At 42.0% G+C, this 23367-nt stretch overlaps 1 protein-coding gene across 1 annotated transcript; it reads right to left on the bottom strand.

The window, feature by feature from the left end:
* Nucleotides 1-734: 734 nt before the first annotated feature.
* On the bottom strand, nucleotides 735-22972 carry LOC124032196 (ankyrin repeat domain-containing protein SOWAHB). Its single transcript, XM_046344406.1, has 13 exons — nucleotides 22698-22972; nucleotides 20313-20374; nucleotides 19679-19951; nucleotides 18290-18388; nucleotides 15304-15363; nucleotides 14906-15007; nucleotides 12403-12417; nucleotides 9645-9731; nucleotides 8357-8359; nucleotides 7808-7810; nucleotides 7561-7633; nucleotides 1796-1897; nucleotides 735-1415 (listed from the first exon to the last, which is right to left on the bottom strand). Exons 1-13 carry the CDS (start codon nucleotides 22819-22821, stop codon nucleotides 1228-1230), a joined length of 1191 nt encoding a protein of 396 aa, XP_046200362.1. The 5' UTR covers nucleotides 22822-22972; the 3' UTR covers nucleotides 735-1227.
* Between the last annotated feature and the right edge of the window lie 395 nt (nucleotides 22973-23367).

Here is a 23367-nt window from a genome sequence, read left to right as displayed (position 1 = left end):
CTGCAGCATTGAAGGTCCCAAAGAACAGTGGCTTCCAACATTCTTAAATGGAAGATGTTTAGAACCACAAGACTCTTCCTAGAGCTGGCTGGCCGCCCAGCCAAACTGAGCGATCGGGGAAGAAGGGCCTTGGTCAGGGAGGTGACCAAGAACCTGATGGTCAATCTGACAGAGCTCCAGAGTTCCTCTGTGAAGAATCGTCCAGAAGGATAACCATCTCTGCAGCACTCCACCAATCAGGCCTTCATGGTAGAGTTGCCGGATGGAAGCCACTCCTCAGTAAAAAGCACATGACAGCCCCACTTTGAGTTTGCCAAAAGGCACCTAAATACTCTCAGACCATGAGAAACAAGATTCTCTGGTCTGATGAAACCAAGATTGAACTCTTTAACCTGAATGCCAAGTGTCACATCTGGAGGAAACCTGGCACCATCCCTACGGTGAAGCATAGTGGTGGCAGCATCCTGCTGTGGGGATATTTTTCAGCAGTAGGGACTAGGAGACAAGTCAGGATCAAGGTAAAGATGAACGGAGCAAAGTACAGAGAGATCCTTGATGAAAACCTGCTACAAAGCGCTCAGGACCTCAGACTGGGGCGAAGGTTCACCTTCCAACAGGACAATGACCCCAAGCACACAGCTAAGTCAATGCAGGAGTGGCTTCAGGACAAGTCTCTGAATGTCCTTGAGTGGCCCAGCCAGAGCTCAGACTTTAACCCGATCACACATCTCTGGAGAGACCTGAATATTGCTGTGCAGCAACTCTCCCCGTCCAACCTGACAGAGCTTGAGAGGATCTACAGAGAAGAATGGGAGAAACACCCCAAATACAGGTGTGCCAAACTTGTAGCGTCATCCCCAAGAATAATCGATGCTAGAGGTGCTTCAACAAAGTACTGAGTAAAGAGTCTCAATACTTATGTAAATGTGATGTTTCCGTTTTTTTAATTAAAAATTTGCAACATTTCTAAAAACCTGTTTTTGCTTTGTCATTATGGTGTTTTGTGTGTAGATGATTAGGGGGGGAAATCGATTTAATAATTTTTAGAATAAGGCTCTAATGTAACAAAATGTGGAAAAAGTAAACGGGTCTGAATACTTTCTGAAGGCACGAGACACACAAGCATACATACCATAAAAGCATATATTCAAATTCAAATAAACATACACTGACTGAACATGTACTTATGTCATCAATGCATGTTGGGGCATTTGGTTACCTACTTTCTCAGCGTGAGAATTTCCTGGGTCTGAATGCGGGGACGATGAGTTGATGCGGTGCAAGTGCCACCTTTTCCTCCTCTACAGGGGCTAGCTCCTCTGCTGAGCCCCACTTCTTCTTGGACTGGAACAACGAGGTCAACTTCCTGTTCCTGCTGCGGTCTCTGGCCTGGGCCATATGGAACTCAGGGAATTCTGATGTAACAAAATATGGACCACCATAGCTGTATAATACAAAAAGTGCTATCTATAACCTAATGGGTTTTTCAGCTGTCCCCATAGGAGAACCTTTGGAGAATAATTTTGCTTCCAGGTAGAACTCTTTTTAGTTCCATGTAGAACCCTTAGCGAAAAGGGGTTTACATGGAACCCAAACGGGTTCTCCTATGGGGACAGACGAATAACCCTTTTAGATCCTAGAAAGCAACTTTTTTTCTAAGAGTGAATGTAAAGGCTGAAACCTAACTAAGAGTGACCTTTTCGTGCTCTGTTCAGATCTTAACAAAGCCACATACACATTTAGACAACATTTCAGAGACATTGGAGTCAAAAAGAAGAGAGTAAGAGACACTCACGTATCTCTTCTGGAGCTGCTCTGTCATCCTCTGTAGGCTCCCTGATGTTCAGGTACTGGCATGCAAGATGGCCACTGTAGTCCCGGAGGTTCTCCTTCGCATCTGAGAGAAGAGGAAAGACATGTCAAACATTGACTCAGAAATTTCTTAGGGGGGCAATCGATGGGAGATCGATAATAGCTGAAATGTTGCATTGACACCACATTGTCTCACGTCAGATGGCGTCACTCCTATACAACACTCGTCCCTCAACCAATCTATATTGTAGGACGTGGAACTCATCTCTAAAAATCACGATTATGCTCATCCGCCTAACACTAGTTATTAATTCTGAAAATCACTCCGCTCTTAGGAGCTATGATGCACTGTCTACTATGACAAACCATGCTCGATCAGCTGAGCAAACTTGCTCCAGCTAGCAGCCTGGTGCAAGCTTGTTTGAATGGCCATATGGTAGCTTGTTTGTCAGCTTGTTGATGAAGTTGTACGGCACCAAAGTTATGCAACTGTTCTCAGCAATCAGCATGTATCTCACTCTGACAGCTAGCACTGTGTCTCGCAAACTTTAGAACATTTGTCCAACGCAATAAATCGCAGAGAGCAGTCAGTTGTCCTGTAGAACTCGGCGCACTAATCAAAGGAAAACTGGGTTATCATGAAAACAAATTGATCCATTAGCTAGAACTTCACTAAACTAGTTAGCTAGCGGAAGTACTCCACGTTTAGTGTGTTAACGGGCGTTGTTAGCATCCCTGTCATCCATTTTATACGGATTGATTGGTATCATGGCGCATGAGAAGATGGCTGATGTTTTACGTGCTCCTAACCAACTGTGTTCTTTTCTTTGTTTTTTTTGCGTTGTTTGTAACTTGTTTTTTAAAAACGTATTCTGTACATAATGTTGCTGCAACAATCTCTTATGACCAAAAATAACTTCTGGTCATCAGAACAGCTTTTTCTTCCTTTAACGTGTCCGATGAGCCCGACATGAAGGATATACTGCTTTCCCGGGAACAGGCCCAAATACCCGTCATTTGCTCGAAGAGAAGACGAAGAAAAAGAGGACGGAGGTCGGGCTGACTTCTGAGAATTTGTTGGCGATTGCATAAACCCCCACTGCCTTCCGTTCTACTAGCTAACATGCAATCATTGTAAAATAAATCAATGACCTACGAGGAATATTAAACTTCCAACGGGACATTAAAAACTGTAATATCTTCACAGAGACAACATTATCAACATACTGGTTATACGCTGTATCGGCAGGATAGAACAGCGGAAGTTTACATACACCTTAGCCAAATACATTTAAACTCAGTTTTTCACAATTCCTGACATTTAATATGAGTAAAAATTCCCCGTCTCTGGTCAGATAGGATCACCACTTTATTTTAAGAATGTTAATGCCTTTAAATTGTTTAACTTGGGTCAAATGTTTCGGGTAGCCTTCTACAAGCTTCCCACAATAAGTTGAGTGAATTTTGGCTCATTCCCCCTGCAGGGCTGGTGTAACTGAGTCAGGTTTGTAGGCCTCCTTGCTCACACACTCTTTTCAGTTCTGCCCACAAATCTTATATAGTATTGAGGTCAGGGCTTTGTGATGGCCAATCCAATACCTTGACAAAGGAGATGATTGTGGACTACAGGAAAAGTAGGGCTGAGCACGCCCCATTCTCATCGGCGGCAGCGTAGCCTAGTGGTTAGAGCGTTGGACTAGTAACCGAAAGGTTGCAAGATCAAATCCCCGAGCTGACAAGCTACAAATCTGTCGCACTGCCCCTGAACTGTTCCTAGTCCGTCATTGAAAATAAGAATTTGTTCGTAACTGACTTGCCTAGGTGAATTAAAATAAATAAAAAGGTTGCGAGCTTCCTTGGTGTCTACATCACCAACAAACTAACATGGTCCAAGCATACCAAGACAGTCGTGAAGAGGGCATGACTGCATTGTTGTTTAGGGGCTTGTAAGTAAGCATTTCACTGTAAAGTCTACAGCTGTTTTATTCGGTGCATGTGACAAATACAATTTGATTTGATACTTGCGAGCTAACTAATAACATTTTTGTGCGCATTTCATTCAAATTTCATAAAAACTGACTACAACCACAAAACATCTCAACTAGATGTAGAAGTAGGTAGTGAAGACTTGCTCATGAAAAATCAAATCAAATCAAATATATTTGTCACGTACACATGGTTAGCAGATGTTAATGCGAGTGTAGCGAAATGCTTGTGCTTCTAATTCCGACAATGCAGTAGTAATCTAACCTAACAATTCCAAAACTACTACCTTATACACACAAGTGTAAAGGGATAAAGAATATGTACGTAAATATATGAATGAGTGATGGTACAGAATGGCATAGGCAAGATGCAGTAGATGGTATCGAGTACAGTATATACATATGAGATGAGTAATGTAGGGTATGTAAACAAAGTGGCATAGTTTAAAGTGGCTAGTGATACATGTATTACATAAAGATGCAGTAGATGATATAGAGTACAGTATATACATATACATATGAGATGAATAATGTAGGGTATGTAAACATTATATTAAGTAGCATTGTTTAAAGTGGCTAGTGATATATTTTACATCAATTCCCATTATTAAAGTGGCTGGAGTTTAGTCAGTGTGTTGGCAGCAGCCACTCAATGTTAGTGGAGGCTGTTTAACAGTCTGATGGCCTTGAGACAGAAGCTGTTTTTCAGTCTCTCGGTCCCTGCTTTGATGTACCTGTACTGACCTCGCCTTCTGGTTGATAGCGGGGTGAACAGGCAGTGGCTCGGGTGGTTGTTGTCCTTGATGATCTTTATGGCCTTCCTGTGACATCGGGTGGTGTAGTTGTCCTGGAGGGCAGGTAATTTGCCCCCGGTGATGAGCTGTGCAGACCTCACTACCCTCTGGAGAGCCTTATGGTTATGGGCGGAGCAGTTGCTGTACCAGGCGGTGATACAGCCCGACAGGATGCTCTCGATTGTGCATCTGTAGAAGATTGTGAGTGCTTTTGGTGACAAGCCGACAGGCCGTCTCGTCGTTGTTGGTAATCAAGCCTACCACTGTAGTGTCGTCAGCAAACTTGATGATTGATTTGGAGGCGCGCATGGCCACACAGTCGTGGGTGAACAGGGAGTACAGGAGAGGGCTCAGAACGCACCCGTGTGGGGCCCCAGTGTTGAGGATCAGCGGGGTGGAGATGTTGTTACCTGCCCTCACCACCTGGGGGTGGCCCATCAGGAAGTCCAGTACCCAGTTGCACAGGGCGGGGTCGAGACCCAGGGTCTCGAGCTTGATGACAAGTTTGGAGGGTACTATGGTGTTAAATGCTGAGCTGTAGTCGATGAACAGCATTCTCACATAGGTATTCCTCTTGTCCAGATGAGTTAGGACAGTGTGCAGTGTGGTTGAGATTGCATCGTCTGTGGACCTATTTGGGCGGTAAGCAAATGGAGTGGGTCTAGGGTGTCAGGTAGGGTGGAGGTGATATGGTCCTTGACTAGTCTCTCAAAGCACTTCATGATGACGGAAGTGAGTGCTATGGGGCTGAAGTCGTTTAGCTCAGTTACCTTCGCTTACTTGGGAACAGGAACAATTGTGGCCCTCTTCAAGCATGTGGGAACAGCAGACTGGGATAAGGATTGATTGAATATGTTACATTTTACATTTAAGTCATTTAGCAGACGCTCTTATCCAGAGCGACTTACAAATTGGTGCATTCACCTTATGACATCCAGTGGGACAGTCACTTAACAATAGTGCATCTAAAACTTAGGGGGGTGGGGTGAGAGGGATTACTTAACCTATCCTAGGTCCGTAAACACACCAGCCAGCTGGTCTGCGCATGCTCTGAGGGCGCGGCTGGGGATGCCGTCTGGGCCTGCAGCCTTGCGAAGGTTAACACGTTTAAATGTTTTACTCATATCGGCTGCAGTGAAGGAGAGTCCGCATGTTTTGGTGGCACTGTATTGTCCTCAAAGCGGGCAAAAAAAGTTATTTAGTCTGCCTGGGAGCAAGACATCCTGGTCAGTGACGGGGCTGGTTTTCTTTTTGTAATCCGTGATTGACTGTAGACCCTGCCACATACCTCTTGTGTCTGAGCCTTTGAATTGCGATTCTACTTTGTCTCTATACTGATGCTTAGCTTGTTTGATTGCCTTGCGGAGGGAATAGCTACACTGTTTGTATTCGGTCATGTTTCCGGTCACCTTGCTCTGGTTAAAAGCAGTGGTTTGCGCTTTCAGTTTCATGCAAATGCTGCCATCAATCCACGGTTTCTGGTTTGGTAATGTTTTAATCGTTGCTATGGGAACGACATCTTCAATGCACGTTATAATGTACTCGCTCACCGAATCAGCGTATTCGTCAATGTTGTTGTTGGACGCAGTGCGGAACATATCCCAGTCCACGTGATGGAATCAGTCTTGGAGCGTGGAATCAGATTGGTCGGACCAGCGTTGAACAGACCTGAGTGCGGGAGCTTCTTGTTTTAGATTCTGTCTGTAGGCAGGGAGCAACAAAATGGAGTTGTGGTCAGCTTTTCCGAAATGAGGGCGGGGGAAGTCCTTATATGCGTCGCGGAAGTTAGAATAGCAATGATCCAAGGTTTTACCAGCCCTGGTTCCGCAATTGATATGCTGATACAATTTAGGGAGTCTTGTTTTCAGATTAGCCTTGTTAAAATCCCCAGCTACAATGAATGCAGCCTTAGGATATGTGGTTTCCAGTTTGCAAAGAGTCAAATAAAGTTCGTTCAGAGCCATCGATGTGTTTGCTTGGGGGGAATATATACGGCTGTGATTATAATCGAAGAGAATTCCCTTGGTAGATAATGCGGTCGACATTTGATTGTGAGGAATTCTAAATCAGGTGAGTTCCTGTATGTTGTTGTGACCACACCGCGTCTCGTTAACCATAAGGCATACGCACCTCCCCTCATCTTACCAGAAAGATGTTTGTTTCTGTCGGCGCGATGCGTGAAGAAACCAGCTGGCTGCACCGATTTCGTTAGCGTCTCTCGAGTGAGCCATGTTTCCGTGAAGCAAAAAACGTTACAGTCTCTTATGTCCCTCTGGAATGCTACCCTTGCTCGGATTTCATCAACCTGGTTGTCAAGAGACTGGAAATTGGCGAGAAGTATGCTTGGGAGTGGTGCGCGATGTGCCCGTCTCCGGAGCCTGACCAGAAGACCGCTTTGTTTCCCTCTTTTACGACGTCTTTGTTTTGGGTCGGAGGCTGGGATCCATTCCGTTGTCCTGGGTAAAAGGCAGAACACAGGATCCGCTTCGGGAAAGTCATATTCCTGGTCGTACTGATGGTGAGTTGACGTTGCTCTGAAATTCAGTAGTTCTTCCCGACTGTATGTAATGAAACTTAAGATTGCCTGGGTACCAATGTAAGAAATAACATGTAAAAAAAAAAACTGCATAGTTTCCTAGGAACGCGAAGCGAAGCGGCCATCTCTGTCGGCCATCTCTGTCGGCCCCATCAATATTAGCTACAGGTTTATAATTTTGGGTCAGATTAACTGACTCATTTGAGGTTGAAAGGGGGCTCAGTGGACGAAGTCACCTTGGTAAAAAAAAATTAATGTGAGGACAGCATATTGTAGCCAAATTTATTTTTAGCTATTCCATGAGTGTTTGCGAGTTATCAGACAGAACAGTGCAGTCAGCTATCGCGGTATCTGACGTGAGACAATGATTGATACCCTTCATTCCACACCCCAAAGACAAAAAGCAAGTGAGTTAACTTTCCCTGTCATTTACCATATGTTCCAATGAGCAGCTCCAAAATGTTTCGATGGCCATGCAATGCTGCAATATGCAGGGGTGTATAGCCCTGCAAAACAAAAAGGGCAAAATCATGCAGATGTGTCTATACTGTATGTTCCCCACCAAAAACATTAGGGTAAAATACAAATGGGATAACATAGCTATTTGAACATAACCTCTGATGTCTACTGTGTGCAGGGGTTCAACCATGGAAAAATGTACAAGGCGTTTTAATACCTACCCCCTACAGTTTCCCATGGCCCCAACACAGCCAATGAATACATGAAAGGAGAGAATATACAAATTACCAGAGGTTATGGCAACAAAACCTAATGACCAAATACATAATTAGCTAGTAATTCCCCCAAAATTGCCATAGTTGTGAGTTTGGCACGGTAATACATTCCGACAGTGTTTAGGGGAAAGAACATTATGTGGCTTGATTTATTAGTAGACACTGTGTGTGTGTGTGTGTGTGTGTGTGTGTGTGTGTGTGTGTGTGTGTGTGTGTGTGTGTGTGTGTGTGTGTGTGTGTGTGTGTGTGTGTGTGTGTGTGTGTGTGTGTGTGTGTGTGTGTGTGTGTGTGTGTGTGTGTGTGTGTGTGTGTGTGTGTGTGTCTACTGTAATGCATTCGCAAAGCGGTATCTTCACAGGAACCATTATGATGCAACATTACATCTAACCTGGCTGCCAGCCTCCAAATAGTGTATACAGACAACAACATACAGTACCTATTTTACCAGATCACTTCCTGTGCATGATACACTTAGATGAAAGAGGAGATACTCACATGCTGAAAGAAAATAAAAGCAGGAGTAATGTTATTACCTGTACAGTAAGACAATATTTTGTAACAGACCATTCCAATTTCTGATACAGAAGAATGGGAGAAACTCCCCAAATGCAGGTGTGCCAAACAGGAGTCACAAAACAATAACCTGTCCCGGGGCTGCAGTTGAAAATGAGCCGGCTTGCTATTTTACTGAAATGTTGATTAATGTGCACTGTCGTAAAAATAAAAATGAACTCAAACTCAAAGTCCCTTTTGAGTAGTGCAACAACTTTTTTATTTAACTTAGTTTTAAGATTTTGTCATGAAGAACACTTGTTCAACTTAATAAAAAACATATTTTCCCATGCCTATTAATTACTGAATAAAATAACAGGGTTGACAAGTTCATCTTAAATCAGCCATGTCTTGTGACAGGCGGAATGGAAGCTTGTTGTGTGCAACACAACAGGAATTAAATTCATGCTTCACAAAAAAATATTGAAATGGTTGATTTCTAGCCTGTCTATATATGGGTAACATGGTTGACATGTTATGCTCGACCCATTCAGTTTTCCACCACAAAACACTAGCAAATTGCCAAAAAGGATAGAATCAGCTCACCTGATTTTACACTGTTATTTGACTATTACCTGTTCAATGTTTCTTTTGAAAATAAAATCTCTCTTAAAAATAGAGTTTGGTTCACATAACAGAGTTGACCTTAAAATGAGGGCCATCATTATTTTTTAAATTGATTATTTATTAATATTAACTAAATAACAATCTTCAGAAATGACTTTGTCACAGCAACAAAATAACTAGGGCTTTACAATTATATTGAAAACTTTCAGAAATGTTGGGATCAAGTGGGTTAAAATCTTCCTAGAAGTCAGAGGGGCACAGAAGGACATTTCCAAATGCAAATTTTGGCACTTTAGCAAGCCTTTATTCATATAGAAAATCAGATTTATTGAATTCTCCACCTGGTCTGTATTAATGGGCACTTCATTTAATATAATAGGCTTTTAAAAATAAATATTTGTGCACAATGTCTACTTAAAATATCAAAGGGACGCAAAAGGAACTCACTTCGTGGAACAACCCACAGTGTACCTTTTTTAAATCTTTATTTAACCAGGCAAGTCAGTTAAGAACAAATTCTTATTTTCAATGACGGCCTAGGAACAACGGGTTAACTGACTTGTTCAGGGACAGAACGACAGATTTTTACCTTGTCAGCTCAGGATTCGATCTTGTAACCTTTCGGTTACTAGTCCAACGCTCTAAACACTAGGCTAATACTCACAGATTTAGTGTTGACGTCAGCCCCTGCATTGGCCATCATGGCAGCCATGTCCTCTTTGCCATGTTTGGCTGCCCAGTGTAGAGCTGTCTGTGGCCAAAACAAGGAGGGAAATGTAAGCCATTTACAAAATACAGACAAATTCCATATACTGTACATAACAAAAGCACTTTACTACAACACTGACACAGGAGTTGTCATTTTATTTTTAAGTATACACAAATACTTGTATTGGCATATATACACAAATACTTGTAGATACATGTACATTCCCAGTGGTGGATATTTAGTAGATAGTAATTAGCATAGCGTCATTACTCCTCTAACAAGGAGTTTAAACAGTGTGAATCAGATCAGGTTGAGAGCTCTGATAGGCTGGCTGAGGCAGTGGCCCAGCTGTGCACAGGAGGTGTAGAGAAATGGAGGGAAAGGTGGTGGGATGGTTTCCTGCCATCTGACTGAGCCTAATTACAAAACAACACTGCACTGTGCGCACAACAGGGGTGCCCAGCCGCCTGTCACGGGGGGGAAGATTGATGGTGTTGGTGTGACCCACAGAGGGGAGAGACGGTGAGAGGGGAGACCCAACCAAAGCAACGCACCACTGTCAGCACGCAGCCGTCAGAAGAACAGCACTGGGGCCCCTCCGTGCTGTGGGCCTACCACACACGCTCAGAGACAACACGCACACACATACATACTCAAAGACACACACACAAACTCTCACATACAACATACACAGACAGACATGCACACACACACAAAACAACACATACACACACATGAAAACTCCCATGCACACCACATCCACCTGTCTGACAGTGATGCTGTTGTGATCAACTGTGTTACTCTTGTCAATGGGTCTCTGAGCACTGAGCACTTCAGGCTGTGTAATAACAAGCTATTCGGCAGGTGAAAACATGGGCTGCTACAGATGTCAGCCTGTTGACTACAACCTGTGTGTCTGAGTCTGACTCCAGACATGGAACAGGGAAAACAAAAGTAGGTTTCCTATCTCAATCAAAATATGTCAATCAATCATCTCCTTTAGTTTGTTAGAAAGTATGAGCTTACAATGTGATTATTATTCATGCTTGTTTATGGCCATAATGGTTATTCTTTGTCTCCTGCATTGTGCACTATATACCACAACCTCGGTGAACTATACAAAAACCTCAATATCAGATATCATAGAAGCATGGGGGAAGATATACCTCTAGATGTCAAAAACCAGTCTGGGAGACAGATTGTGATAGATGAAGTCTGGCTCTGAGTATATCTATCTCTGTTGTCTGTCCTGTCACACGCTGAAGACGGATTGGTCGGATGGGTCGTTTGAGTGGCTGCTCGGCGGGTCCCCTAGTGGGCAGGAGTGACGGATGAGGTCGGACAGGATGTGGCCTCAACCCCTCCACGTGCCTCTCGTTCCTGTCCTAGCTCAGTGGGGCCACCCCCCGCATGCCTGCCTGCTTGACTGATGACCAACTTTGTGTGTGTGTGTGTGTGTGTGTGTGTGTGTGTGTGTGTGTGTGTGTGTGTGTGTGTGTGTGTGTGTGTGTGTGTGTGTGTGTGTGTGTGTGTGTGTGTGTGTGTGTGTGTGTGTGTGTGTGTGTGTGTGTGTGTGTGTGTGTGTGTGTGTGTGTCATACAGCCATTGTGGAGGTAAGTAAGTAGTGGCCAAATTGCCGAGGGCTGGTCAACTGGAGACACATCTGACAAAATGACCTATGACCTGTGTGACACCTTGCTGTTCATAGTAAGACCACTGAAGAGGGATTGGAGAATGATATACTTACAAACTACAGGACAGGGTAAAAGGAAGTACATCCCAGTCCAACATGGCAGGAGGGGGGAGCCCATGTCACATGTTGATGAAGAAAAAGAGAGAGATGGAGATGATGAAGGAATATGATACAGGTGTAGGATCTTAATTTGACATACAGTGAGCCCCAAAATAATTGGGACAGTGACAATTTTTGTTTTGGCTCTGTACTCCAGCATATTGGTTTGAAATGATACAATGATTATTAGGTTAAAGTGCAGAATGTCAGATTTAATTTGATGGTATCTTCATCATTTGTGGGTTAACCGTTTAGAAATTACTTTTTGTACATAGTCCCCCCATTTTAGGGTACCAAAGGTATTGGACAAAATGCACTTAAAAAGTTAAATATTTGGTCCTATATTCAGAACACACAATGATTACATCAAGTTGAATGTTGGATGCATTTGCTGTTTGTCTTGGTTGTGTTTCAGATTATTTTGTGCCCAATAGAAATTAATGGTAAATAATGTATTTTGTCATTGCCAGTGTCCCAATACTTCAGAGGCTATTTGCTAGCTAAAAGTAGGTAACATGAAAAGTGCAATACGGTGAAATCAAAATCTAATTTTATTGGTCCATATTTGTTCACATATTTTTCAGATGTTATTGCAGCTGCAACAAAACGCTTATGTTTCTGTTAATATTACCATGTGTTAGTGTGGGTTTTCAGTGAATTTATGTAAATCACAAAGCTCATCTGCATTTCCTGTGGTGCTAGAAAATTCTCACCAACAGAAGAGTGATCAAATGAAGATCCTACATCTATATGTTAGATGCGGTTAAAATGTGTTGGTCTTTGAATAAGCAAGTCTTAGTTAATGACGGTTGAGGGGGAGAGTAAGGCTACACAATGCATCTGCTATTGTGAAAGTCAAAGTTTTTGAATGGTCTAATCTTGGTAGGTTACAGAGTCAGTTACAACCTCAGACCAAGGAACAAATGGCACCCAGACCTCCTCAAACTCAGGCCCTAGGTACGGGTGACTTCACCGCCGAAGGGTGGTGGTTCGGTGGGCATCAAAGCCGCCCGAGGGAGATTTAGCATCTTCCCGAGGACACCACCAAAATTGTTCCTCAACTAATTCCAGCCTGCTCTATAACTTTAATCTTATCTTTAAGTGGTTGAAGTCTTTGTGGAGCATTAAGAGTCTCTCTCTAATCCCCCCCTCCCTTCTCCCTGCACTTCAATGGCGACCCTTGAATATTTTCCGGGTGGGTGTGGTGATGGCAGGGGCTTAGGGTTAGGTCTTAGAAGGTGGTCTGAAACAGGACAGTGTGAGAACCCCAACAGAGGGGAGGGACAACAAACATAAATCCAAATCTCTTGAGCGCACAGGGAGACCAATAAAGGGATTTGGGTTGTCGGGCGGGGGGTTCAGAAGTTAAAAAGCTATCTTTCATAATCCTTTTGATAGTGGCACGGCAGGAAATGCATGATCTGATGTTTTTACATCACAGGGTTTTTAAAATACAATTAAGTAAAACAAAAACTATGGAATGTTGACTATTTGCAATTAGTACATATGGAATTGGGAGTTAGGAGCAGGTTTGACACTGCTTTTTACCTGTTGATAATGATGAGCAACGAAAATATGAGCAATCATGACCAAATGTTAATACACGTAATATAGGCTATTGTTGTTAGGCACTTTTAAAACTTCTTAGGGCTGCAATCCTGTTAACCTCTAGTGACACCCCATCCAGGATCCGGGAGCGTAATCATCGACTGACACTAATTAGCATAACGCAACGGACATAAATACTACTAGAAAATATTCCTATTCATGAAAATCACAAGTGAAATATATTGAGACACAGCTTAGCCTTTTGTTAATCACCCTGTCATCTCTGATTTTCAAAATATGCTTTACAGCCAAAGCAAGACAAGTATTTGTGTAAATTTATCGATAGCCTAGCATAGCATTATGTCCAGCTAGCAGCAGGTAACTTGGTCACAAAAATCAGAAAAGCAATCAAATTAAATTGTTTACCTTTGATGAGCTTCGGATGTTTCCACTCACGAGACTCCCAGTTAGATAGCAAATGTTCCTTTTTTCCAAAAATATACAAACGAAATAGCTCCGTTTGGTCTTTACATTTGGCTGAGAAATCGACCGGAAATTTCGGTCACGACAACGGCAAAAAATATTCCAAATTAGTTCCATAATATCGACAGAAACACGTTGTTTATAATCAATCCTAAAGGTGTTTTTCAAATATCTATTTGATAATAGATATTTTTCAGTAGGACCGATTGGAAAAATGGCTACCTCTGTATTTTACGCGAGAATCACTCTGAGAGCCATCAGGTGACCACTTACACAATGTAGCCGCTTACGGGTATTCTTCAACATAAAGGCGTAAAACTACGTCACAATGCTGTAGACACCTTGGGGAATACGTAGTAAAAGTAATCTGGTTGATAGCCCATTCACTGCTCAATAGGGATGCATTGGAACGCAGACCTTTCAAAACATGAGGCACTTCCGAATAGGATTTTTCTCAGGCTTTCACCTGCAATATCAGTTCTGTTATACTCACAGGCAATAATTTTACAGTTTTGGAAACTTTAGCGTGTTTTCTATCCTAAGTTTCTATCCTGTCAATTATATGCATATTCTAGCATCTTGTCCTGACAAAATATCCTGTTTACTTTGGGAACGTTAAATACTTATTTTCCACCATAATTTGCAAATAAATTAATTAAAAATCCTACAATGTGATTTTCTGGATTTCTTTTCTCATTTTGTCTGTCATAGTTGAAGTGTACCAATGATGAAAATTACAGGCCTCTCTCATCTTTTTAAGTGTGAGAACTTGCACAATTGGTGGCTGACTAAATACTTTTTTGCCCCGCTGTATTAGCAACTGGGACTGAGGAACAGTCCGTTTACTCGGAGCACCTTTCATCCAAGCTACTCAATACTGCCCCTGCAGCCATAAGAAGTTTAAGTGGTCAAGAATTTAGAGACAGAACATATAAAGACTGCCCATACAGTGGGATATCAATAGTCAGACTACTTACCCCCTGAGAGAGACAGTCATGGTCACAGGCAGGCACAACATAGCAGATTCCAACCAGAAAAGAAACAATATTAGTCAAACTAACTACATAGTTCATGCAGGTCATAACATACACTCTTCTATGTAGACCGCTCATGCGCATGAAGTATACATATTTATTATATTCAAAAGCTTGGAGAAAGTATACTCACCGAGGTGAAGTCCTTTAAAAGCCAAATGAAGGAAAGAAGGGAAAAACTCAATATCAGTGTGGTGCTCTAAGTTAAACATCTTAGAAAACGTTTACCTGACTCCCATTAAAACACGGCTACTTATTCATCCACAACATTTATATTGCAATGGCATACAGAATGATGAGGGTGACTTATAACACACTTTTAAGGGCAACGTTGGGGTGGGCCATGTGGGGGGGGTTACCTTCTTGTTGGCCAGGGAGGGCTCCTGTTGTAGCAGCTGGGCGAGGTCAGAGAGACAGCCACATGCAGCAGAGTAGATCCATTCCTTCTCCACAGGGTCCAGCTGTAGGACAGGGAGTGGATGAGCTAAGTAAATGGCCAGCACAGACATCACAGTACTGTATACATTAACGTGTAGTATGAATATATGATTGTATACATTTACATTTTAGTAATTTAGCAGACGCACATATCCAAAGCGATTTACAGGAGCAATTAGGGTTAAATGCCTTGCTAAGGACACATCGGCAGATTCTTCAACTAGTCGGCTTGGGAATCGAAGCAGTGATGGTCTTAACCGCTGGGCTACCTGCCGCCTCTGTATATTAATGCTACCTGTAAATGAATGAGGAAACTCACAGCCACTGGGGTGGAGCCCATACTGCCCGTACACTCCTCTTCCTGCTCTTCGGACTCTGACTGAGAGACATACACGAATCAGAGAATGGTTTATTTCAATTTCATAAAGAAAGTATCAATGGCAGCTAATGCTGATTTTTTTCAGGACACAATTCACAATAGTCATAAATACACAATACAACAATCAATACAATAAAATCCACGACTTTAAAATACATATTTTCTGGGAAAACATCAGTGCCTGGTTAAGGTTCATACATTTAGGTCACATTTAGACAAAGGTGGCAGTCCATAGATCAATGGTTGAGCAGACTTATTATGAAGGGTACTGCACTATTTTGGTAACGCTTACTTCAAGTAAATTATCATGGAATATGATGAGTATGTGCTAAGAGCCTAACTCACACTCACGTGCACGCACACACACGCATAATTATTATAATCACACTGTTTGTATTTATCACGTTAAACTTCAGAGATCAAAAGGGATGAAGTGATGCAAAAAGAGTGAGACAGACATACAAACAGACAGGATGGCAAATGGAGCCACAGAGCAAACAGTTTTTCACACCAAGGTTACAATGTAACTGTAAACACCCACCGTTTTACAGAGGGTCAAAAATGCTCAGAAAATAAAGCACAGAATTCTCGGAATGCACAAAAGAGTCATTCTGGCTGATTAATGTGGGGAGAAAAAATGTTCTTTATGTTTTGTTTTGTCAAGCTCTTGATTGCTAATTGTTCTCAGATCATACAGAGAGATGAGACAACTCTTCCATGTCGCCGTCATACATGCCTTGTGTAACAAGAAAAGTGGAGGCCTATTTATTCAACCAATTCCACAATGGCACATGTCCACTTTTTTCTCTGCTGGCAAGAAAAATTATGAGGGAAAAAAATACACTATATATACCAAAGTATGTGGACACATCTTCAAATTAGTGAATTCGGCTATTTCAGCAACTCCCGTTGGTGGCAGGTATATAAAATCGAGCACACAGTCATGCAATCTTCATAGACATACATTGGCAGTAGAATGGCCTTACTGAAGAGCTCAGTGACTTTCAATGTGGCACAGTCATAAGATGCCACCTTTCCAAGGTGCAACTGAAAGGTTGCAAGATCAAATCCCCGAGCTGACAAGGTAAAAATCGGTCGTTCCGCCCCTGAACAAGGCAGTTAAACCACTGTTCCTAGGCCGTCATTGAAAATAAGAATTTGTTCTTGTCACGCCTTGGTCATTGTTTTTTGTGTTTTTGTTATATGTTTGGGTAGGCCAGGGTGTGACATGGGTTTATATGTTGTATTCGTTTTGGGGTTTGTATTATTTGGGATTGCGGCTGATTAGGGGTGTGTCTAGTTAGGCTTGGCTGCCTGAGGCGATTCTCAATTGGAGTCAGATGATTGTCGTTGTCTCTGATTGGGAACCGTATTTAGGTAGCCTGAGTTCGCGTTGTATTTTGTGGGTGTTTGTTCCTGTCTCAGTGTGGTGCCACCAGATAGGCTGTAATAGGTTTCACGTTCCGTTTGTTGTTTTCGTATTTCAGTTATTTCATGTACCGCAATTCCTTCATTAAAGTCGTGAATAACCTACACGCTGCATTTCGGTCTGACTCTCTTCATTCAACAGACGAACGACGTTACAGTTCTTAACTTCTTAACTGACTTGCCTAGTTAAATAAAGGTCAAATTAAAACTAAAATAAAAAAAATAAAAAGCTCACCACCATTGGACTCATTGGAAACGCGTTTTCTGGAGTGATGAATCATGCTTCACCATTTGTCATTCCGACGCTACCTGCCCCGATGCATAGTGCCAACTGTAAAGTTTGGTGGAGGAGAAATAATGGTCTGGGGATGTTTTTTGTGGTTCGGATAGGCCCCTTAGTTCTATACATTCTGGACCATTCTGTGCTTCCAACTTTGTGGCAATAGTTTGGGGAAGGCCCTTTCCTGTTTCAGCATGACAATACACACTTGTACAAAGCGAGGTGCATACAGAAATTGTTAGACGAGATCGGTGTGGAAGAACTTGACTGGCCTGCAGAGAGCCCTGACCTCAAACCCCATCAAACACCTTTGGGGTGAATTGGAATTCCTACTGCGATCCAGGCCTAATAGCCCAACATCAGTGGCCAACCTCACTAAAGCGCTTGTGGCTGAATGGAGCAAGTCCCCGCAACAATGTTTCAACATCTATTGGAAAGCCTTCTAGGAAGAGTGAAGACTGTTATAGCAGCAAAAGGGGGGGACCAACTCCATATTAATGCCCACGATTTTGGAATAAGATGTTCGACGGGCAGGTGTTCACATACATTTGGTCATGTAGTCTATTTGTTGGACAGATTTTTTTTATCGTTGAGTTCTGAATAATTACAATAATAAGAGCTCTGAGCACTTTTCTTCTCTCTGTCATGTAATTCCATTCTCTTTGTCTAGGTTCAGAACGAGGGATTAGAACACTGTTCAGAACCAGGGATTAGAATAAAGTTAAGAACAAGGGATTAGAACACAGTTTAGAACCAGGGATTGAAACACCGTTTAGAACCAAGGATTAGAACAACGTTCAGAGCCAGAGATTAGAACACCAAGCTCTTCAAGAGCAAAGGAGAGTAGTATAAACAGAGTGCAAAGAGGAAGTTCAACCTGCCACAGTTTAACAGTATTTTTACAGAGGGGAATATTTGCTGACAACTGGTTCTTTCCACAGACCTGTTAAAATCCAACACAGTGAAATATGATGAAGTAACATCAGGGGAAAATTCAATCTCAAAAATATTTTCCTAATTCCTGGAGCTGCTCTCCTCACCTCCCACTGACATTTTGAAAGGGATGTGAGGAGAGCATTGGAAGACATCTTCTCCTCAGAACTTCTCTAACGCTCTCTCCGCTTCTCTCCAACCGTATGAGGAGACGAGGCAAGATGGGATGCAAGGAATTGAGGAAAATACTTTTGAGATTTACTCCTGGTGTCACTAGCCTCTCACCTTTGACCCTGAGTCTCTGTCTGGCTCATTCTCCACTTTGCTGTGCACAAGGGGTTCCTCTGAAACAGACGGTGAGGGTTTTCTCTCAGTGTGCTGATCCTGGAGGCACAGCGACATAACATACAGAATGATGCCATTTCTCCATTCTCCATTTAATACGAACATTCTCAATTTACCCCTGGTTACTGTTGCTCTGCCAAAATTCTAGCCAGATTAGACCTCTGCAGCAGAGGTAACTCTGGGTCTTTCTTTCTTGTGGCGGTCCTCATGAGCGCCAATTTCATCATAGCGATTTATGGGTTTTGCGACTGCACTTTCATGTCTTAAAGTAATGATGGACTGTCGTTTCTCTTTGCTTATTTGAGCTGTTCTTGACAAAATATGGACTTGGTCTTTTACCAAATATGGCTTTCTTCTGTATACCAATCCTACCTTGTCACAACACAACTGATTGGCTCACACACAGTAAAGAGGAAAGAAATTCCACAAATGAACAAGGCACACCTGTTAATTTAAATGCATTCCAGGTGACTACCTCATGAAGCTGGATGAGAGAATGCCATGAGTGTGCAAAGCTGTCATCAAGGCAAATGGTGGTTACTTTGAAGAATTTAAAATATGAAATATATTTTGATATGTTTAACACTTTTTTGGTTACTACATGATTCCACATGTGTTATTTCATAGTTTTGATGTCTTCACTATTATTATACAACGTAGAAAACAGTCAAAATAAAGAAAAACCCTGTGTGTCCAAACCTTGTTACTGTTACTGAATAATCTCTTTAAATGCTAGGATTGTAGACACACTACTAAGATTGTTTTCCATTAACAATATGTAAAATCACTTCAGCCACATTATCGTGTAAATTGAAGAGCTGAATATGGGTTTTATTGAGGTCAAATATCAATGTACAAATGACCCTTACACTTTTCACAGGGGCGGACTGGGCTGGTCCATTTTTAGCCCAGTGAGCCTATCTAACTTGGGTTTTTAGCATTAAATGATCATTATCTGACTAATAAGAGGGTCCTCGAAGGGGGGGGGGGGTGACAACGAACATTTGGTTCTGAACAGCTATACCCTTTGAGTAAAATATACAGCCAATGGAACAAGTTGTATGACTTTCTCATCATTAAACTCGTCTGTGCTTCAACTCTTATGCCCAGAATGAGGTCTGATGCCAGAATGAGAGAGCAGTCATACTTAACTCAATTCCATAGGAAATGGATGAGAATGATAGTAGTGGCAAGTCTTTTTTTCATACAGATTTATTCCTCTCTAATGCTGTCATGGCATTTATATTTCATCAAATGTGCAGACTTGAGCAGGCTAAAGGGCACACACAAGTATCAAGGATAGAGTCTAGTGAGCCAACAGAGACTGACCTCTTGCATGTGCTCCTGCTCGGGTGCCTCTGTGACAGTAATGCTGGGGCCTCTTCCACACCACGTCACCCGGGAAGGCTTCCTCTCCTCTGCCCGCTTGGCCGGTTCAGGCTGGAGGTATGGTTCCATCTGGGCACTGGAGAGAGACGAGACCCCTGACCCATCCCACTGGGCTGAGGCCGATGGGCTGGCCTGTCTGTCTGTCCCAGGCTCTGTCTCACTGTCCTGCTTCTGCTGCCGGTATCTCTTCTTCAGAACTAGGTACTTCTCACCCTGATAGGGACAGACAGCAGGCCGGCAGGAGATGGAGGGTAAAGGCCTACTGTATATGAGAGGTCAACTTTGACCTAAAAGTCATTATTGTAAGTTGCCCTTTCTAATTACTATGTAACTGAATGGTAATAACAACACTGTATATAACCAATAACACAACAAACTACATAGTAAACAGACCCAGCAAAGAAATACCATATCCTTTTTTAGTTTCATACAATTTAACTACCATGGCTGACTCAATATTTTGGAAAGGGAACTTGATTTGAGTGTGGAGCATTAAAGAATTATACACACTGATTTTATCACAGCTTTTCACGGCACACATTCCACAAATGGTCAAAAGCTCTACTTCACTTACATTCTCTGATTTCACAACAGCAATCCTGTCGATGATCTGTTTGAACTCCTCTCTGTATTTGGCTGGGGAAAAGAAACAATGTTGGCATATCCACTTTCAAAAACATGATATCGCTTTTAGTTCTCTCCCAAAACCTCAGACTTTCATTCTCTGGGGGATTTGGGGAAAACATGTCAAAGGATGACGAGGAAAACAAATATAATTTGGTCTAACAATACTTTATAACAAGTGCAGTAATAGATTTCTTATGGAATAATAACCACTAATCAAATCAAGTGTTATCTTATGATTGATTAGATTTATCTGAAACGGAATGTTCTATTTACTCTAAATAAGGCTGTTGCATCACTCTGGCATTCCAAGATGTAGACCTTTTGAACCAGAAGAATGCGTGATGGCTATTTGAGATTATTGTGTGGCCTGTGAAGGCTGGTGGTTGATCTCCCCTCCCTGTTATTTCACCATATTCCCCCTGCCTGCAGAGACCAGGCTTCTGTCCCAAATGACACCCTATTGCCAATTTAGTGCACTACTTATGACCAGGACCCATAGAGCTCTGGGCAAAAGTAGTGCACTATATAAGGAATAGGGTGCAATTTGGGGTGAACCCCAGGGGCTCCAGCAGTGAGGGGCTTTCATTCTTCATTCCTCTGCAGGCCAAGCACTGCTCCAGTTGCAAAACAATCATCTCAGAACAAAGTCACTGACTGGGAAAAGGGACAGAGAGGAAACCAGACCTCTTGCTGCCAACATGAGAGGCGGGCAGATAAAATATATATATATATATATAAAATAAACTCTACTCACGCATCATCTCCAAAAATCCCAACCCCAACCTATCTGTCTATTTCCGCAGTATTAAATCTTTCCTATGGGAACCCAAACCAACTGCAGATGGATGGCTATTACAATAGTTAACTATTTAATTCCTCTCACAAATACAACTGAGTTTGTGAAATGATATTCAGACTTGATGCTGACAGACGTTGGTTTAGATAGGGTACTGTTTCTGAGAATTGATCCATTACTCCAGCGGCCAGACCACCTAATTAACATAGACCATCCTAGTTCAACATACAAAATACTAATGGCAGAAGCCCTGTGTTTGAAAGAATGCTTAGTTATGAAAGAATATATAGAGCTGGACAATTGACCTCTTTCCTTTTTCCTGACAACAGAGTAAGGAAATAACATTTCAGAATGAGACAGTAGTTCACAACTTCACATCCACAAAAACAGGAAATCCAGAGGAAGTGGCCACTTACATCACATCAACAAAATAATTCCTGACTTAGTAATATAGGGGTGACACAGTTTACACGTGCAGTTATTCATTATCTTGAGGTAGACAGATAACCATAGCAACTGGACAGACACGTTAGCTATCACTTTCCCACAATGTCCCCATTTTGTTCCATCGTAATAAAAGAGCACTCCATTAGAGATCTAGCTGTGCTGGTACATGTGGCCTAATTTATTGCATTACGATTAAAACACTATTATGGTGCAATAGTGCCCATTAAAGAAGGGAACACATGTTGTTATAACAGACTTTATGTACTGAAAACATTTCCATAATTGGACACTCCAGCCATGTCAGATGGCACAGCAAAGCAGCTTTCGTTGGAAACCTCTGTCAACAACTGTACCACTGAGATCGCATCTGGACAGTACAAGCGGTACAACTGTAATACAAGGTCACATTGGATAATCATTTATCTAGAGCCGGTCAAACATGTTAAGGCCTAGTTATTTGATCCAGTACCAAGCAGTGATGATGCTGTGGTGTAGTGCATGGGAAATGTCTGGTAAAGCATAACAACAGATTTTTTTATGTCACAGTAGCAGGTTTAAGGATAATGCTGTCTTGGGTTCGTGATTCAGGGGCTGGTATCAATTACAGAAAGGCAGCACCGTAATCACACTGTTTTTCAGGGTGAAGCTTTGTTGTAATGTCACAACAGAATACCACAGTCCAATGGTGAAAATGATTCGTTGGAGTGGTCTGGATCTGAGGCTTGGGTAGCGGGAACTGGAGAATTCATGCAGCTATAACTGGTCTCAAAGGAAATGACAGAATTCCTGGTGTAATTGTATCTTTTTAAAGGACCTTTAATGTAAAGCAGATGTTACGTTTAAGCTAACCGACTGGGGATTGGGAACAATGAGAAACAAATGGGTTTACGGGGAAACTATATATGAAATTGGAAACCGTTGAATATGATCATATCATAAAAGCTACATGACAGATGTCGCATGAGGCGAGACATGGTACGGTCAGTGACATCGCTAAAAGCCATCCATCACTGAACACATGAAACTGTTGCAGTTGAGGTTAAATCCTTTCTCAATTCTACATTTCAGATACAACGTACCGCTACTTACCACGCAGCTCCATGTCCTTGTGACCAATAAAAGGCTTGTATTTTTTCATTAAATCTGAATTTTTTACTTTCCCTCCGGCTGAGTAGAAATAATCCAACAACGATTCTTCACTTACATCGCCCATTATCGATATATCAATGCTCGTGTTCTATGATAAAATCAGGTTTCTTTTACAATTCTTATGATCTTGCTGCTATGACATTGTAGCGTATCCTGGCTAATTTGAGAGAAAAAAAATGGTATAGTACATCCAACTTTACTCCACCCAAACCCAACCACTCACTGCGCCTCCTCCGGTTAACTCTTTCAGGACTGAAACAAAGCTGAGAGGGAGACAGCAAGGGTTTTCGACAGCATGTTGCAACTTTATTACATTGGCATATAGATTTGTTCAAACAAGGCCTAGGCTTCTCTTACAATGTCAAAGTATTTGGCATAGCACTGAGCAACCCATCCTTTCTCAATGCATTATTAGCCTCGTCTATCGTATAGTTATTTTATAGCCTTTGAGTCAGCATCTTCCACAAAGTTTAGGACCTAGGGGTCTATGTAATTCTACTGCTTTTTAGAGAGATGTTTCATCTATGATATGACATTAAGGTTTAGAATAAAACATTTCCCTTCAAATATTTATGATTTTTTAAAACTTTTTTATTAGGTTTAGATTAAA

This window comes from Oncorhynchus gorbuscha, linkage group LG03 (assembly GCF_021184085.1).
Source record: "Oncorhynchus gorbuscha isolate QuinsamMale2020 ecotype Even-year linkage group LG03, OgorEven_v1.0, whole genome shotgun sequence".
Taxonomy (NCBI): Eukaryota; Metazoa; Chordata; class Actinopteri; order Salmoniformes; family Salmonidae; genus Oncorhynchus; species Oncorhynchus gorbuscha.
The sequence above is the reverse complement of the archived record's forward strand: the minus strand, read 5'-3'. Positions and strand labels throughout refer to the sequence as shown.

Excerpts from the sequence above, each read along its gene's own strand:
- LOC124032196 (XM_046344406.1), bottom strand. The coding sequence starts at position 22,821 with ATGGGCGATGTAAGTGAAGAATCGTTGTTGGATTATTTCTACTCAGCC. Across the intron at positions 18,389-19,678 it reads AGCAGGAGCACATGCAAGAG|GATCAGCACACTGAGAGAAA; the intron begins GTCAGTCTCTGT and ends CTGTGCCTCCAG. Across the intron at positions 1,898-7,560 it reads GCTGCTCATTGGAACATATG|ATGCGAAGGAGAACCTCCGG; the intron begins GTAAATGACAGG and ends CTCTTCTCTCAG.